Raw genomic sequence first — 17,719 nt, 5'->3', positions numbered from 1 at the left:
ATTGGCTAATTTAAACCAAATCTGGCAGAACAGTAGAGATTTCAAGATCAAAAGTTTTGGCAAGTTTTGTGGAAACTGAAACCCTCTTAGGGGGAGAAACCCACTGCTGAAGAAAAAAAAGCTACAATAAGGACTCAAAAGTTACTTACCAGCTTCACAGCTAGTCATTTCACATGTGTAACTTGTCAGTGCACAAAACAGAGTACTATCCCTTTCCCAGTTAATATTTATAAGATCCGGAAATAAACTGGGGCATGGGGAGGTATAAGTGTATGAGGAGAGTGGGTAAATTAAAGGAAATGATAGTCCTAAGTGAAATGTCAGTGTTGTACAAACAAGTGGGATAATTGCAGTTGGAAATTATATGGGGATATCAAATAGTCATCCCATTAGATTCTTTTCTATGTAATTATGTAAGAACCAGAAATAGCCCAATAATGGAAAGCTTTTATTTTAAACAAATCTGGCCCCTGATACCTTTCCATTGCATAACTTGTGTAAAAAGGAAAATAAAAACTGATTAGATATTGTGCCATAATGGTTCTGTATATACCACAAGTGTGAAAACGTAAGAGTAAGAAATAGTCGTTGGTATTGTATTTCTGCTGGAACCTGAAACAGCGTGGGGTCCCCAGCTGTGTCACAGAACAGCTCATTCATACTGAGACCATCAGCAAGGGGTTGCAGAGAAACCACTATCTTGATACTGGGTAAGAGGCTCTGAAATCTGGGTTTGTTACATCACTGCGCTGGAGCTATTCAACATGTGAAGAAATTATTTGATTCTCTTTGAGTCTTAAAATCCCACAAGTGAAGTGCAGCTCTGTTAGGTATTGAAAGAAGAGTTCAGTTCAGGAGGGTCAGTGCATAATGGAGGAGAGTGCTAGAGAATATTCACCAAACAAGCAGCATTTCATCGAATAAAAGCCATCTGAGAGCATCCTGCTCCTTGAATCTGTTGAGGGCTCCCCAGCTGCTGCACTGGAGCATGTGGTGAGCTGTTGAAGGGAATGAACATGAGGCTTCTGCAAAAACCAGGTCATCTGTCCTGTCTGCTCAAGTTTTGTCAGGCTAGGATTTTTTGAGGTACTACAGTGCTAGGTGAATTCTTGTGTGAGCATGTAACAAATATTTAGACTAAAATTCATGCAAAACATGTTTACTCATGATGTTAATATAAAATCACTGTAAAATCAGCTATCTAGTAATTTCTACCTGCTTAGACCTTGACTTTTTTATGCTTTCTTCATGCTTTTTCCATTCCAGTGGATATTGATGGGAAAATCACCTCTTTAATGTTAAATGTACTAGAAAACAGATGACATTTTTCTTCTTGCTGTGTTGAATTTGATTTATAGATGCTTCTATTTAGGAAATTTTGAAAGCAAACTGAACTATACAAGGAAAAATGCACTTTTATCATTATGGCAATAAGGATCATGTAACACTTTTTAAAGAGAGACCAAAATATTTCCTAGCATATTAAAGTTTAGAAAGCATTTGAAAATTAATAGATACTTCAAACTGTTTATATATTCAATATTAAGAACTAATGCTTAAATCCTAAACTGTCCTTTTTTTGTGAGTGTTGTCATTGTCTTTTTGTTTAACTGTCCTTTGGAGAGCTGGCTGTGCGTAAATGAATACAAACCAAACATTCTTGAAATTTACTTTTCTAAATAGCAATGTTTTGACATTAGTTTGAAATGAGAAAAACCTTTTGAACAGAGACCATATGCTTTGTGGTTTAGGTTCTGACTCTGACTACACTATTAATCTGTTTTTCAGAAATGGATGGAGCACATTTTTTAATTTAAAACTTAAAATTAAAAGAAATATTATAAAAACATAACAGAGACAGTTGTATTTACTCATTTCAGGCTACAAAAGAAAGTCTAGTTCTGCATCTACAGTCTTGACCTGAGAAATGTAACTGTGTTAAATTTTGATGCACAGGAGAAGTGCTAGAAAATTAAATGGTCTCACTGGCAGAATTTTCCTATCCTAAATTTGATCATTGCTTTCTTCTGACAACAACAAAAAAAAGGAAAATTTCCTTCCAGCCAGAAAATGTCCATCCTTAGGAAAATTAGACATAGCAGAGATAATTGTCCTACCTGGAATAATGATAAGAGGAGGGGAAATTCAAAACATGGTTCCAGTCCTGGTTTGATCGACAAACTTTTGTGAAGTGGCAATTTGTAGTATATTACCTAAGCCAGCAGATCAGTAATTAGATCAAATTGTTGCTATTACTTTTGTCTATAAAAGTTGCCTTGTGCACTGGACAAACCATGCTGTTTCACTTTTAAAACTGGAAAGATCAATATAAAAAATTAGCATTTGTTTCTCCAGTTTGTCGGTTATCTCTAGTTGTGAGTCACTATATAAAAATTACAGAAAAATTAGCGTTCATATTGCCACGGGGGTTTTTTCCCTACTTCTTTGGCATTGTAGACTAACACAAGTAGTGGAATGAATTTTTTTCCTGGCTTTGTGCGTGGCAATTAGTTTTGTTTATTAATGTCTAATCAACACAAAAACATTTTGCTATTTTAACTTTGTCTCTTTTGTCTTGTAAAAAGTCCTGCTCCTGACAGACATATGTGGACTTTCAAAAGCCCCAGTTTAACTAGAGCAGTGCTGGCAGACTAACCCACTTGACATCCTGTTTCATTCTTAGAGCTCTTTGACCATTGGAAGTTTTCTCTACCCAGTAAGAGTTTACTGGAAAAACATATCTGGGGTGTACAAAAGTACTGAATTCCAGTTAAAACTTAATAACTGAAGGTCTAAATTTGTTTTTTGAAACACATAATATAGGACCAGAAAAAAAAAGAGTCCTAGTGCAATTTTAAAATACAGAATAATTTTTCAGGATAGGTATTTTGTAAGCTCAAGCATTTTAAGGGTTCAGTTTAAAAGGACTGAATTAATTAAACACATACCAACTTGGTGTTCAAATTAATTTTAGCCAGCATCGTCTTAAATTGTAACTTAACCAAAACGCAACTACCTGGAGAATTTTTTCTTTATTTTACATTATATATTAGTGTTAACTAACACATAATGGTGCCAGTGTTAGAAATAGATGGGGAAATTGTTCATACCATATATTTTTATGTGTCTAAATTTTTTGGATCTAAACTTAGATTGGAGCCTGAATTCATTCAGGCTGGAGCCAAACTTAGGTATTCTGAGCTGTGTGTCCCCCTTCCAAGAGGCACCTACTTTGAGTCTCTGCAGCAGGATGAAGTACAGGATGTGAGTAATACCTTGCTGTTTCAAAGAGTGGTTTTGTCACATGTTAACTAGTCACAAATGGCTTCCTGGCAAATCACAGTCACCAACTCGTCCACTGATGTGGCTGTGATCTCCTCTAGGACAGGCTTCATGTAACATACTCACCCTTAAATCCTCGCTGTGGAAGGTTCTATATGGTTCTTCTATACCATCTGGATCTGGTGATCAGCAGTGTGGTGTAATGCTGTCATTGTATTGAAGACACTGTGGTCTGTATTCCCTGATTAACTATTCTGGTATACTGAAAGGTGGTGGGGGAAAGGGAAGAAAAAAGATACCCCAGTAATATTCTACTAAAGTCATTCTCCCTTCAGCTTTGATTAGGGTTTTTTTTTAATTTCAGGATATGTTCACTGTTACCCAAAGGGCAAGCACATGTAACAATATTAGTGTTCAAGCTGATTAATTTCTGTGCTTTTAATCTTTTACTTTGAGCACTGTAGTTCACAGAACTATTTAATGTTGTTGTTTTGTGATGTATATACTGACATTCCAGTAATCAGTTGTCCACAGGAATCGTTGCAAATAACTACTAGTTCACTAGGCTAATACTTTATGTAGTAATACTTTTAGAGGAACTCATATAGTCTAATTCAGCAGACACTTCGTCTGTGTCTCTTAAGATTTTTAATCATTTCAATAGTAAGTATTACAAAATTAGATTAAGTCTTAATACACGATTCATAAACATTCAAAGGTGAATACATGGTTTTTTTGGCTTACAAATGTAAAATGTCAGCAAAAAAATTAAATAATATATCTTCAGTAAAAGAGACTATGGCATAATTAATAAAATAATATTCAGCCCTCATTTAAAGAAAGCAGTGAAATGGCAAGGCTGCTTGGAGCAGATTCAGTTCACTGAGGATGAAAAAACTCTATTCCTGTAACTGTTTTGGTGACAATTAAAAGGCCTGCGTCATGATCAAAATCAGATTTAGAAAGTAGCTCTAAACTCTCCATACACAGTAAGTGTAGTCTCTGTAGATAACATCTGTTATCTTTGCATATTTTAATACTGTCCAGTGATATCAGTTGTTCTCCTGTAACGTACATGGAGAGCACAAGTTCAGGTTGATGCCTGTTTGCCCGTGATTTCGCCAGCAAGCCAACATGCTGTGGTCTGCACTTCAGTGGGAACCTAGATGCATATGTCATACCTAAGGGCTTATTTCAGAGTTGACTGCTGTTGTTGCATTCATTAATAGTTTTGCAGAAATACACTGCTAAAAAGGAGAGAGTGTTTTGAAGTAGAAGGAAATAACTTCTGAATTTGGCTACCAACCTGCTAAAGTATGTCTTTGCCTGCTCTTGATCACCTGTCTGTCTCTTTCTACCCTTTCTGTAATGTTAAATGGAATTACCAATGACTTGAATTCAAGCAACCCTTGCAGCATGAATGAATAATGTGGGGGGTTTATTGCATACATTTTCTCCAGTAGCAAAAGATTTTTTCCATTTCAAAAGAAAACTGTCTTGGACTTAGCAATGAGAATTTAAGGAGAATCTAAACTTATGAAGTTGCTGTGAGAAAATGTGGACTAATATTGAATTGTACTTGACTGCCTCACAGGCGTGTTTTCAAGACCCCTCTGTAAGCTGGCCTTGAACATCTGTTCCACTGACTTCAAACTGGGAATCTTGCCAACAGCTTGGCTACAATGTTTCCAGTTCCTTAACCTTCAAGGTTTAGTCTTATGGGGGAAGAAACTCAAAACCTCTGTATTTGGATATGTTTTGAATCTAGTAGAAATTACATGTGAAAGGCCATTGGCAGGTTTCTTCCAATACAGACTAGTATTTTTAAAAAGCTGCTTATCTGGGGGGAATAGAGGACTGTTTAGCCTAAATTCCAGTTATTAAAACTCATTTAAGGAAGAAGAACATCTCTAGTGACATTTGAAGACTACAAAAAAAAGACCTAGCAATTAATAAATCTAAGAAATTTACCAAAAATCACCAGAAGCTTCATAATTGTGATTTGCATTCACCCTTGTCAGTAGTAGCTACTGGCAGTTTCATATGCTGATTTTTACATGAGCACAAGCTGCCAAACTACTTGTCTAACGTCAAAAGCTTCAGTGCTTCAGGTCCACAAGGCCCATTTGAGCATGTGGTTTCAAGAATGAAACACACAAACAATCCTCTGTGCAGAGAACTGAGAGGATTGAGGTATATTTTGGACAAAGTGAGCAGAAAAGGGCAGCTGACATAAAACAGGATCACTTCCCCAGTTCATTTTGCTGCACAACCTGCAAAAATTGTGCCGGCAAAAAACATGTGTCTCAAGAGGGTTTCTGTGTTGTGCTTCAAATGGTCACTGGATAAAGTAAAACTGTTGTTCAGGTTCTGTTATACACAGTAACTTAGATAATTTCTCACTTCTGTGCTGCTGCCTTGAGTTTCTTGACTTAGAAAGTACAAGGAGAAACCATCAGATCGACGTAAAGCCACTGCACATAGTTGTCCCCTTGGATGAAATCCCTAGAGATGTGGAGTGACGCTGTACGTTTGACTGCTTGGTCTTCATGGTCTTTAAAAATGTTTTAATCATGATAGTGGCCAGAATGAAAAGCAAGCAGTGGTCTGGCCACAGCATGACCTTATACTTCAAAAACAGGATGCAGTGAAGGGTTATTGTTACTGTCATAATATTGTATATTGGCTGTGTTCTGTGATGTTCAGTCAGGGAAATAAATTTCCCTTCCTTGTGCATCTGACCTCGAGAGCACTGGTATCAACTGCATAACTGAACAATTAGTTCAGTTATGCGCTTGATACCAATTAAATCAGGCAAGGGATTTAATTAACGTTGCCACTGTCTTTCTTCTGGAAATAAGTGTGACTGTATTTTCTATTTCCTGTTCTTCTTCAGGGCATTTGATGTGGAACTTCTTTATATAGCCCAGCGCTTGAAAATACCTATAGCAGAAGTTGCTGTCAACTGGACTGAAATAGAAGGTAGGCAAATTCTTTATATTCTTGTAAGATTCCTTACATGTCAATCCAGAATAAAGTGTCCAAGGGTCTGCCCATTTTTTATGCAGTTTTGATAACTCACAGCCTTCTTTCCATACAAATTTTGAATTTCATGTCCTTGCCAGCCTTCTTCCATGGCTTTTTACAGGAATAGTAGGTGAAGGGGTAACAAGAGAGAGAAACTCTGCACTCCCGCTGGAGGCCAGAGTAGGTAGTTATACTGCTAGGACAAAACACTACTTTGGCATGTCCTCTTGCTGTAATGTGTTAATAAAAATAGAGCCATTGTAAAATACTGTGCAGGAAGTCTGACCATCATTGCTTATTGATTCAACTTCATTTCACTGTGTCTTGCCTTCCAAAATTCTCAGCTATTAAGGCCTCCTCTAAGGCACCATCTCTTCTTAAGATGTGATGTTCTTTCAGACCCATAGGGAGGTCTTTGACACTGGGTTACTGGAAAGTATAGCTCCATGCATATTTCGTCATAGCAGAGCCAGCTTAAGAGGTACTGCTTGCTTCTGCTCACTTCCTTCCCATCAAATGCAGTTCCTCCATTTTTTTTTACCCTTTTCATGTTTTTATCTTTTCTTGACCTCAAACTCTTCCCCTCAACACAACTCCTGAACAACAAATAGTACAATGAACTGCAGTGACGATAAAGGGTGCAAGTAGAGAACATCCTGAGCCAGCTTTGCTAGAAAAGAAATGCTACCTTTCAGTGCAGTTCCACACGTGCATTGCACAAATGTTAGCAGAGATGGAAGAAGGCTTGGTTTCGTGGTGTGAGTTCCTTACTTGCCTCAAGATTGGCACATTCATATTACTGCTGTAAGACAAGGTGGTGATGTTCTTCTCCAAAGTCAATAAAAAGATCATTTGCCTAATTATTGGTGTTCAGGTTCCTATTTACTTGAATAAAGGCTTGTCATGGAGAAAACTGCATCTTGTCACACATGGAATTACTGTGCTGCTTGCAAACTAGTCTCCCACCTATGACGTAAGTGTAATTATTATAAAGCAATAACTTTCAAAATATAAATTTTTATTAAGATCTAAGTTGTGGGACTGAGCGTGCTGAGAATGCAGAGTTTCAAGACTGCTTAAGTGTGTGTCTTACCAATGCTCATTTTTTTCTAACAATGTCCTTCTGATTTTCTTCTTCATTAATCACAGGTTCTAAGTTAGTTCCCTTTTGGAGCTGGCTGCAGATGGGCAGGGATCTTCTTTTTATACGACTGCGATATATGACTGGTGCCTGGCAGCTTGAAAGAAGAAAATGTAATTAGGTTATTTACATTTTCCAAATATATTATTATACTTAATGGAACATTAGAACAGTTTCAGTCAAGTGAAGTGGTGATGAAAGCTGAGGTAATTCTTCATTGCTGCTCTTGTATGTTTCATTTTTGCAGCATATATGTGTTTTGTAAGATTGCCAGCAGGGAATTTGTACATTTTGAAAAGAGAAAGCATTTCAAAAAAGATTTTCTTACCTGGTAATCGGGTTTTTATTTTATTAGATAGTCGCTTTAACATGTCTTATAAATTAATTCAAATAAATATATCTGCTTTTGTCTCATCACACTTCTGGAATTTCCATATACATATTAAAAAGAGGCACTCTATTCTACATTGTGCATTGTTGTGTTGTGAATGACCACAACCATTTGTTTCTGTGATATCTGGAAATTTTAGGCCATATTGCAATTTGGAATTATCATTCATGGTTCACATTAATGCATGTTTAGATTCAGTGTTATGGGAAACATTAATGGATTTTACTGAATTATAACAGTAATGTTCCTAAGGTTGTTCTCAGGACTTTCAGTAGTCTCTTGACATTCCAAATGTTTTTATCTGAAACTGAAATAGTTTTCCTGAGATCAAACTGCAGATCATGTCCAGACTGTAGAAGGTCCAAGAGCAAGCACATTTAGTTTTAAAATGTTGTCTTTTATAAATGTGTTTCATTCGTGTGTACTAATTATTCCTGCCTACTCAAGGCTAGGAGTCCTATACAAGTCTGAAGTGAAGAGGGTATGGAAAGCTAGTTCAGAGCATGCAAACATGAGACCCACTATACGGGGAGGGGGGGAGGGGCTGTGCATTAGCAATGCCGATCTGATGATGTCACACTTCAAATGAGATTAGAGAGGGAGGGAGGGGTCTTGAGTCTTTCATAGTAATGTCATACTGTGTTACAGTACAGTAACATCGTTTCATTTGTGCTTTCAAAGTAGTTGTGGATTGCCAACAAACTAAGCCAATCTGTCTTTCAGAAACATGTACAAATTTGAACACATGTAAAGAATGAATGGTATATGGTTGTACTTTCACATGTAAATTCACTGGTGATTTTTCTTATTCTTTTTGTAATATTGACTTCAGTTTTGCTCCTGTTAGGGTTACCTCAGTTTTCTATGAAGTGCTGGAATAAATTCTCAACAAATACATTCAGTTTGATTTTGCAGGCTTTATTCTCTTGCGTAATCCAGATACATCTCTGTCACTTCTGCAGAATCAGTAATGGCACTCCTCAGTGCCATCACTAGAACAAAATACCAGCTTCTCAGTTTTTGTAAGGTGAATTTCTGTGATCAAACCTGAACAGTAGTAGCTCTGCTCATAATTGAAGTTGCCCATTAGTTTTCAAAAGCAGATTCCCAAAATTTTCCTTCCATCTTACCTTAGAATTGAGCATGTTTAAAATTTTAATGAAAGTAGCTCACCTCTTTCAAATTATAAGGCTTAGGCCATGCATTATTTTTTGCACGATAAGTAAACATCTGGTGATGTCTTTAAAGAAATTCTGCTTTTGAAATGTATGACAAAGGTTGGAAAGAGGGTGCTAAATTTATTATATTCTTTTAAATTAATTTCACAAAATCACAGGATAGGGACCTCTGGAAGGGACCTCTGGAGATCATCTGGTCCAATCCCCCTGCCAGGGCAAGGTTGCCTACAGCATATTACACAGGAATGTATCTGGGTGGTTTTTAATATCTCCAGAGACTCTGTGGCCTCCTTGGGCAGCCTGTTCCAGTGCTCTGCCACACTCAGTGTAAAGAAGTTCTTCTTCATGTTGAGGTAGAACTTCTTGTGTTTATTTTATGGCCATTTGTGAATATTCTACGAACTTTTTTCAAAACTTTGCAGATAAACTCTCCAGTAACTCTCTTCTCATTGAGCAGTCTCCTTTAGCAACTGTGCACATATCAGGCCAACAAAATACTTGATTCCTTCCACCTTAGAGATGTAGAAGTAAGGCCATATTTACAGTCTCAGAGCTTTGTGGAGTTGAGTGCTAGAACTTGTTGACAGGGAATTCTCTTATTCTTTCAGTGGATTTGAGCCATAGATAAAAGTCACTACATGTCTCCATAGTCTATAGAGTCTGCTCTCTGACTCTGAGGTGGACAGATATGGCACAGGTCACATTGGTATGCCTACATGGTCCCTTCTCATCTGCCTTTCAAAGTAGGCTTGCTTCTTCTAAACTGCCTGCTGGGGGTAGTCCTTGACCTGCACTGACTGCCACACTGTGCCCGGAAGTATTTTGGAAGCAGAGATAGACAGCTGTGGGGCACCTGCTACAGTGTGGTTTACTTCGATAGGTGTGGCCTGACACATTCCATTCCAGTTGGGATAAAAGCTGAACTGGATTAAAAAAAATTAGTAAACTGGGACAGAAGGAGAATGGGAAGAAGTAGAAAAGGAGACTGATCTGGGGCTGAGACTGTAAGTCAGAGAGTGAAATGGAAGACTTACTTTACCAGAGAAGGATGGTTGGCTTCACCTTCTGTCACTCATGTACTGATCAGAAGTCTTCTGGGTAACATACCCAGTTACTACCTAGTATTTACAGATTATAAAATACAAGACACACGGGCTGTTACAGGTGGCCAGGACACCACCAGGCACATGCTCTAGCAGAAGTTTAGACTCACACTTGGTTTTAGGTTTTTGCTTTGCTCTGTGTTCCTTCAAGCCCAGCATACCTCAGCTGTTGCACAGCAATCACAGAATCAAGGGAAGATTCTCCTAAGCACCATTTCAGAAGCAGATGTACTGGTTTAATTGTACAGAGCCATAAAGAGGAGTGTTCCTGCTCCCTCTACACTTGTTCTGGGACTACTTAGAGGCTCCCTCAAGCCACTTCAGCTCACTAGAATGTCAGGTTGCTGTCTTCTACTTGTTTGCTATTTTTTCCTTTCTTCTGAGGTAGTTTTCTGCCATTTCAGTGATCTAAAATGACTCCCTGAGTGGTCCAGCAGACACAAGGGTGCAGCAGCAAGAGGAGGGCTTCCCCTTTTCACAGCTGTGTACTCACCACAAGTTTAAAGACTGACTTGTCACCTGAAAGCTAGTACACTTTTCAAGGACAGGAAATGTGAATTTAAATTCTCCCTTTTTTAAGCCTAGATAAGACCTGAGGTATTGTTGGCCTCTTAAAATGAGACCTTTAATTACTAAGCAAGAAGTCCTGGCTCTGGCTCTTGATGTATTCCCAACCCTCCACTTGATTTTATGGAGTGTCACAACATGGAATGGGAGGCTATGCAGACAACTTCCCTGATCACCAAAGCTGTCATTCAAATCAGTGCTCTGCTTAATTTGTCCTCACTCTTCTCTTTATAGATTTGAAGAGAAATATTTGTATTTCAGTGGACTCTTAACCTTTACTATTTCTTCCTACCCTTGCATTTGCACGGGTGACCCAGGGAGGTGAAAGTGTTCTGTGTTACTGTCCTGCATGACTCAACCCTCCAAAGACACATGAAAGTATTTTTACAGACTTTGAAAATGAAATAAAAACAAATAGAGAAAATCTACATGGTAATATTGCAACATTCTTACCAATATCATTGTCTGTATAGTTAGTGCATTCATAAATACAGATTTCAGTTTTTAAACAAGTATTTTTATATCTCTGCATAAAAGCCTTACTTTTTTGCACCCTTTGACTAATACTTCATAAGAGACTTTTTCAAGACTTAATATCAAAGAGTAGTCTTTGAAAAACACATGCGGAAAAATCAAGTTACTGAAAAAGCTTCAGGAGTTTACACGAGTTTTCTTCAGTGTTATAATTTTTTATCACAACCCAAAGCAATAGCAATACAGTATCCATTGATAGACACTTAGCTTTTATCCTTACAAGCTTTTTTTTAACTCATATTTTGAATATTGATTGGAAAAACAGTAAAAATCTCTCTTTTTACTCTCAGGCATGTCTGCAGATGTGCACTATGTTTTCTGTGACAACTCTAGCAGTTAATATCTTGAACAGGTTTCAGCAGCACTGCAGCACTATCACAAGGCAGGGTAACTCTTAAATGAGTAGTAACACAGCTTTAATCAGCTTTAACCTATGTAAAGTTCTGAGAGATCACTGTCATGAAGTGTAAGCAGACAAATATAGATGGCTTCAGCTCATTCTGCAGAACTGTGTTCAGTAATACATCAATTTGCAACTCTCAAAGCCTCTGTGCAGACCATTCCACCACTGCCAATGTCCAGGTTAGTTTTTTCACCATGGGAAATTAAATTATATCAATATGTATAAGCACAGCAACATTTCCAAACCATTGAATAGTCCCAGACAATATTTCACTTGAATTCTCTGCTAATGTTTAAGGCTCTGGAGACCTATCCGTAATTATTTCGTACCTATTGCCCAAGTGTTCCTTGAGTTCACAGTCATAATGCTGACTGCAAACTAAAAACGTTACAACCTCTGTTGTACAGGCTGTCATAAACCACCCACTGCATACTCTGAATCATCTGCTGTCAAACAAGGAACAAGGTCCAAAGCACAAGACATTTCTAACTCAGTTTGGCCATTTAAGGTCTCAGCAACAGAACTGCTGATAACTTTCAGATCTTGTTGCCAAAAAACAAAACCAAAAATAAAACCATATCCACGACCATCTTCCAGTCTTTAAGCCAAGTCATAAGTTTTGGAATTGGTAATCAACTGTGTCAGCTCTCCCTTTGGTTTTACAAGTCTGGCTAGGTTCTGCCTGTCAGAAGGTTTCATGATAATGAAAGCTTAAGCGCAGATGAGATTAGAACAACCTTTACTGTGTTTTCATCAAACAGTAAAATTCTGTCTCACAAAGATGTTTCTGATGTTATGTCTAATTTTACTATTCTTGACAATTTATTTTCTCAATAAAAAGCTCCATAAGAACAGTAACAGAAGAAAAAAACCAATTTTCTGCAGGAGTACTGCAATGGGACTACAAGAAGGACTAATTATTCTCATAAAGGAGACAGCAAGCAATTTTATTCCAGTATTTGCTAGAAAGGTAGAAAAAAAAGAATGGTTGACTGCACAAGACTATATTAGTTTTAAGCAACTGCTGCATGCACTATTCATGTTTTCATACATTGCCTCAACTTCCACGATACCTCTGAAATTCTTACACCCACACTCATATCTGCATATAGTAACCCCCGTGGCAGAAGAAATCTGGACCTTTTCAGTTCACTTATAAAATTAATTAATTACTGAAAAAGTCTGTTTACTGAAATGAATAAATACAGCTAGACAACTTAATATGCCCATTCATTTTTAAGTATTAAACAAAGAATAAGGAATGCTGTGATTTTTCAGATCTTACAGAAATACTGCAGAGTGGAGATGTTACCTGCTATTTTGTCTGCATGTGTGATGTTTGTCTTTCACATACTTGCCAGTGCCTTCCTAAGCCTCATGATAACCAAGGAAGAACTAACTTCATGTCCTGGACATTACCTTCCCCAGAAAATAGAAGAGAATCATCATAAAATCCCAAATACAGGATCACTGCTCAGGTACCCGAGAAATTAGTTACACCTGAACAGTCATTCAAAGGAGAGAGAATGTGGTTGCATCTTACACTGAGAAGACTGAAGGAAGAAAAATTCAGTGTAAGGCCCACTCCATTCCCTGAAACCATGTATGCTCTGCCTTCCATAGGGAAGGGTTTTGGTGAAAGTAGCAAGGAAACATTATCTTGGTGTGTGCCCCCTCCACCATCATGAAGGAATTTCAGGAGTGGCTTGAACAGACCTGAGTGGTTACAGGAACCTAATTTTGCATGTAGTGATTTCTCTGGGTTGTAAAATAATGAAGCATTCTTTCTATTCCTGGCTACTCCTAATTTACTCAAGATTATACAGTACATCAGTCTAGTCCTAATCTGGAAGATGGGCATGATAATTTATTTACCCTCAAGAAACCCCTACTGAATTTTCCAGTGGTAGGACAAAAGATTTTAATATGTTAGAATGTCGCTATGAACAGCAGACATTCACAGGGGATATGACGTAATTTTTTTAATTACCTGGGACCCCAATTACCCTGTCTGCAGGCTGCACTAAAAATCCTGGGGTTTAGCTTCTCTTCTCCTAAGATGTTCTATATTAGTGTAAGCACTAGGCATATAGTTCTGTAGGTGTGCAGTCAACACCAAGCAATTACGTTCCACACTTTAAAGAAGCTTTATTATGCACAGTGAATACTTTGGGGAGAATACCATCTTTGCTACTAAGTGCAGATGTAGTGCACAATATCACTGTACAAGTTTGAGCAATGTGCAAGAGCTTTTATTTTCCCATCAAGCAAAATGTTTGGGGAAACCATTTGCAGAATGGTCATTTGTAAAGCCTCTACTGCACTCACTTCAGATATTTAAGAACTAGGAGAATTCATCAGGAACAGAGACTTCTATTCTCATCTGTGTCTAGATAGTAATTTACGAGGACTCTAAAAGTTTCTTAGGAAACTCACATTCCTAGCTCTGCAAAAGGTTCATTCTTTCCATGTTTCTGCTGCAGACTTGTCAACATTTTGTCCATAATTTAATCTGCATTTATATCCACTCAGGGTTGAATCCCATACAGTCCTTCTAGATGGGACTGTGTCCTTTAGAGATAAATTCTTCATTCTCGAAGAAGAGGATAGACCAAAGTGAGCAATGCACCTAAGATGGCTGTTGCCTTTGTAGTCAGTGTCACACTAAAGAACTTAAAAATAAATGGGCTCACATTTCCCAGGGCATTGCTTAACACAGTAAAAAAGTTTAGGGGAAGCATTCATTGGATGTAAAGTCAGTGGGAAACATTACCTTTCATATAGGAGAGATAACGTAATTTAAAAAAAAAAAAAAGATGTCGTTGTCATTTTGCTAACATGCAAACCTGACATCAAAATATTATGTGGTAACACACCATTTGTGTTTTGTAGAAGGCTTTGCAGCATAGAAGTAGTTTCACACAAAAAACTCACCAAATCCTGGATTAGAGCCAGAATACAAGTAGTGCTAGCAGTATTTTGTTTTCTATTGTGAGACAATATACATGCACACAATATTTCAAATATAGCTGCCGTTTAATAGATTGATTACATTAGTGCAAGGCTTCTCAAGTGCAGCTCCTTGCACTTGGTCTTGTTAAACCTCATCAGATACCCCTGTGCCCACTTCTCAAGCCTGTCTAGGTCCCTCTGGATGGCATCCCATCCTTCAGGTGTGTCAACAACATCACTGGGCTCGGTGTCATCTGCAAATTTGCTGAGGGTGCACTTAATCCCTCTGTCTATGTCATTAATGAAGATATCAAATAACACTGGTGCCAATATGGACCCTTGAGGGACACAACTTGTCACTGTTGTGCATCAGGACTCTGAGCCGTTGACCACTATCCTCTGGATGCAATCATCCAACCAATTCCTAATCCACCTTACAGTCCACCCATCAAGTCCATCACTCTCCAGTTTGGAGAGAAGGATGTTGGGGAGAACTGTGTCAAAGGTTTTACTGAATTCCAGAGAAATGACATCTATAGCTCTTCCCTTATCCATTGGTGTAGTTACTCTGTCATAGAAAGACACTAGGTTGGTCACACAGGATTTGCCCTTGGTGAATCACCTCCTTATTCTCCATGTGCCTTAGCAGAGCTTCTGGGGGAAGCTGTTCCATGAAAGATGCTGATACAAGACAGTAAGGATTCTGAATGAAAAGGAGAAAAAGGTGACCAAGACAAATTAAATATTTTGACAGTAATGTACGTAAAGGCAATATTTCACTGTGAATTTTAGGCCACAGACCAGCACAATTCATTATCTTGAAATTCAGTATAACAGCACTTTTAGCTGTTTCGGTTGTTTTCCACTCACATAGGGTTTTTTTGTTTTGGTTTTTGTTGTTTGTTTTTGTGGGGTTTTTTTAATAATATTTCTTAATCTAACTCAACTGACTAATGGAAAACTCTGAAAGAATCAAGTACAAGTCAAGAATTTCTGTGCCATGGGAGATTTTCCCCATTACAATTTTAATGTACCTTCCTTTGAAGTTTTTGTAACAGAATGAGATCAAAGATCTCAGTTATTGTGATATAGCACGTGCATGAAAACACAAGAAAAAACTAAAAGAAAAAAAATGAACATCTGCATATATTCACAGAGCCATAAAACAGCCCAGGTTGGACGGGACCTCAAAGGTATGACTGGTCCAAACTTTCCCAGTAGATAGAGATGAAAAAAACCTAGATGAGATTATCTAGCTCTCTGTCCACTTGTTTGGAGAACCTCAAGACTCTACTATGTTCTTGGGAAGGTTGTTCCAGGGACTGTTTTCAGTTGATGTTGCTCCTCAATTGCCATTATAATTCACAGATTGCCTACAGTTACTAATGCAGCAGCAATCACCCTGTCCATTCGTTTGATTGTGTTTCATAGCAATATTTATGTCAGCAGCTACAAACACAGCACCAATGTGGTCAGCTGACAGGTAGGATCATAGTACTTCCTACAGTGCCTTCTTTATGAAGAGAAAAAATATCCCTATGTATATGAAAATCCAATTTTTAATATTTTTTTTTTAATCAGTGTACAGAGTAGTAAAGAGAAGATTCTCAGCCAGGCACAAGAAATAGGACACAATGTGGATGACTATGTTTGATCATAATCTGCTGATCTGTAGCAGCTAAATATTGCTGATGCAGTATCTAAATAACAACTCTGTCATCTATTACAATGGATTATAGTGTCAGCAGGTCTTGGTCCCTCCCACTGAGTCATGAGCTTCAGTGAGACCCCCTTGCCTTCTTAACTTCCAAGAGGGGTCTAGGTGTGGCTTGATCGACTTAGTCTCAGGTTTGGTCAACAGTCTAGATGGTTATAACATAATCAGGTTCAACTAGAAATGTACGGATTTACAGCCTTTGACCTTGAAGAACTCACAAATACAAAGAAACAAAGCACCCATTCAGCTACTTTCGTATTTGACCGTATCTTAGTGCTTTTACTCACCCATTAAAACGGAGAGGGGAGCAGTGTAGGGTGGATGTGAGCGTGTGGGAGCACAAGTGCAAAAACCTGACTATCTTTCTTGGCCATCACAATCAGTTACAAAAATCCAAGGCTAATATTATACCTAAACTATCCATTTCCCTTTCAAAACACATTTCTGAACTTCAACTGCTCAATGATCAAAAAAGAAAAAAAAGCAGAAGCAATAGAAATTAACTCAATTATCTGACAGACAAATGTGAACTCTAACTGTAGCTCTATGTGTTCTTAGACACTTCTGAATTTGCCTTAAATTTATATCTACTTTTTGACCTACTTTTTGGAAGGTATACTAAAATCCAATCTCCACTGAAGAAAAAAATCTTTGTAAAGAGCGGAAGTGTCTCAACTGGCTCACACATACATTTTTCCATGAATGAACAGTAAGATCTTTTTGTTATTTTTGCATGGTATCTGTTAGAATGGGTTTATGACCAAGGGAGATTTCTAAATATAGGAATAATATAAATGGCATATATAAGAAACAGTGGCACCTATGACACAAGACATTTAATCAGTTGATAACCTCAGTGCTGCATTTTCAGTTTCTCACTTCAAGTCAAATCCTACCTATTTTACTGCTTGAAACTCCATAGCTGTGGAACTCCATCCTACGTATGATGTCTATTTATTTGACTCAGAAAAACACATTAAATTCATTCAATTGATACTTTAGGATGTATATTTTTATTATTATCTAAATATTTTTATAATTTTATTAATAAAATGTATGACAGTTAACTTGATCTTCCCATTGGTATGATGTAGCAACATGTAATTTAATGTGTACGCTGGAAAACTGTGCTGTTCACTGGATATTTGCTGCCATCTGCCGACAAAACGTGAGAAATGCTTTTCTAGAAAGAAAATTCTGACAGTTAATATTCAGGTTTTTCCGCCCCCAAGAAAACTTGTTTGTTATGATTATATAATTCTTAACTGAAAGGTACAATTGACTACAACTATCAACTAGAATAAATTCCTGGGAAATCAGCTGAACATTTAATATTCATTTTGAGTTGTTTTTTTTTCTATTGGATTTTTTTTAAAAGTTAATGTTGCATAGATTCTTAAAGCTTTTAATTTGATTTGTTTTAA

The 17,719-nt window shown here is 37.5% G+C and overlaps 1 protein-coding gene across 2 annotated transcripts in view; it reads left to right on the top strand.

Moving 5' to 3' along the window:
• The window catches only part of ALG5 (ALG5, dolichyl-phosphate beta-glucosyltransferase), a 60,236-nt gene extending 51,498 nt beyond the window's left edge, over positions 1-8,738 (top strand). Inside the window, exons 9-10 of one of the 2 annotated variants that reach the window (XM_027674619.1) lie at positions 6,179-6,264; positions 7,459-8,738. In XM_027674619.1, the coding sequence (XP_027530420.1) occupies positions 6,179-6,264; positions 7,459-7,571 (199 nt within the window). In that variant the 3' untranslated portion in view covers positions 7,572-8,738. The remainder of the gene's footprint in view (positions 1-6,178; positions 6,265-7,458) is intronic. The other variant, XM_027674620.1, reaches the window with a different exon arrangement.
• Positions 8,739-17,719: the final 8,981 nt, after the last annotated feature.

This window comes from Neopelma chrysocephalum, unplaced genomic scaffold (genome assembly GCF_003984885.1).
Source record: "Neopelma chrysocephalum unplaced genomic scaffold, ASM398488v2 Primary Assembly neopelma1_25, whole genome shotgun sequence".
Classification (NCBI taxonomy): Eukaryota; Metazoa; Chordata; class Aves; order Passeriformes; family Pipridae; genus Neopelma; species Neopelma chrysocephalum.
This window is presented reverse-complemented; position numbering and strand designations above follow the sequence as displayed.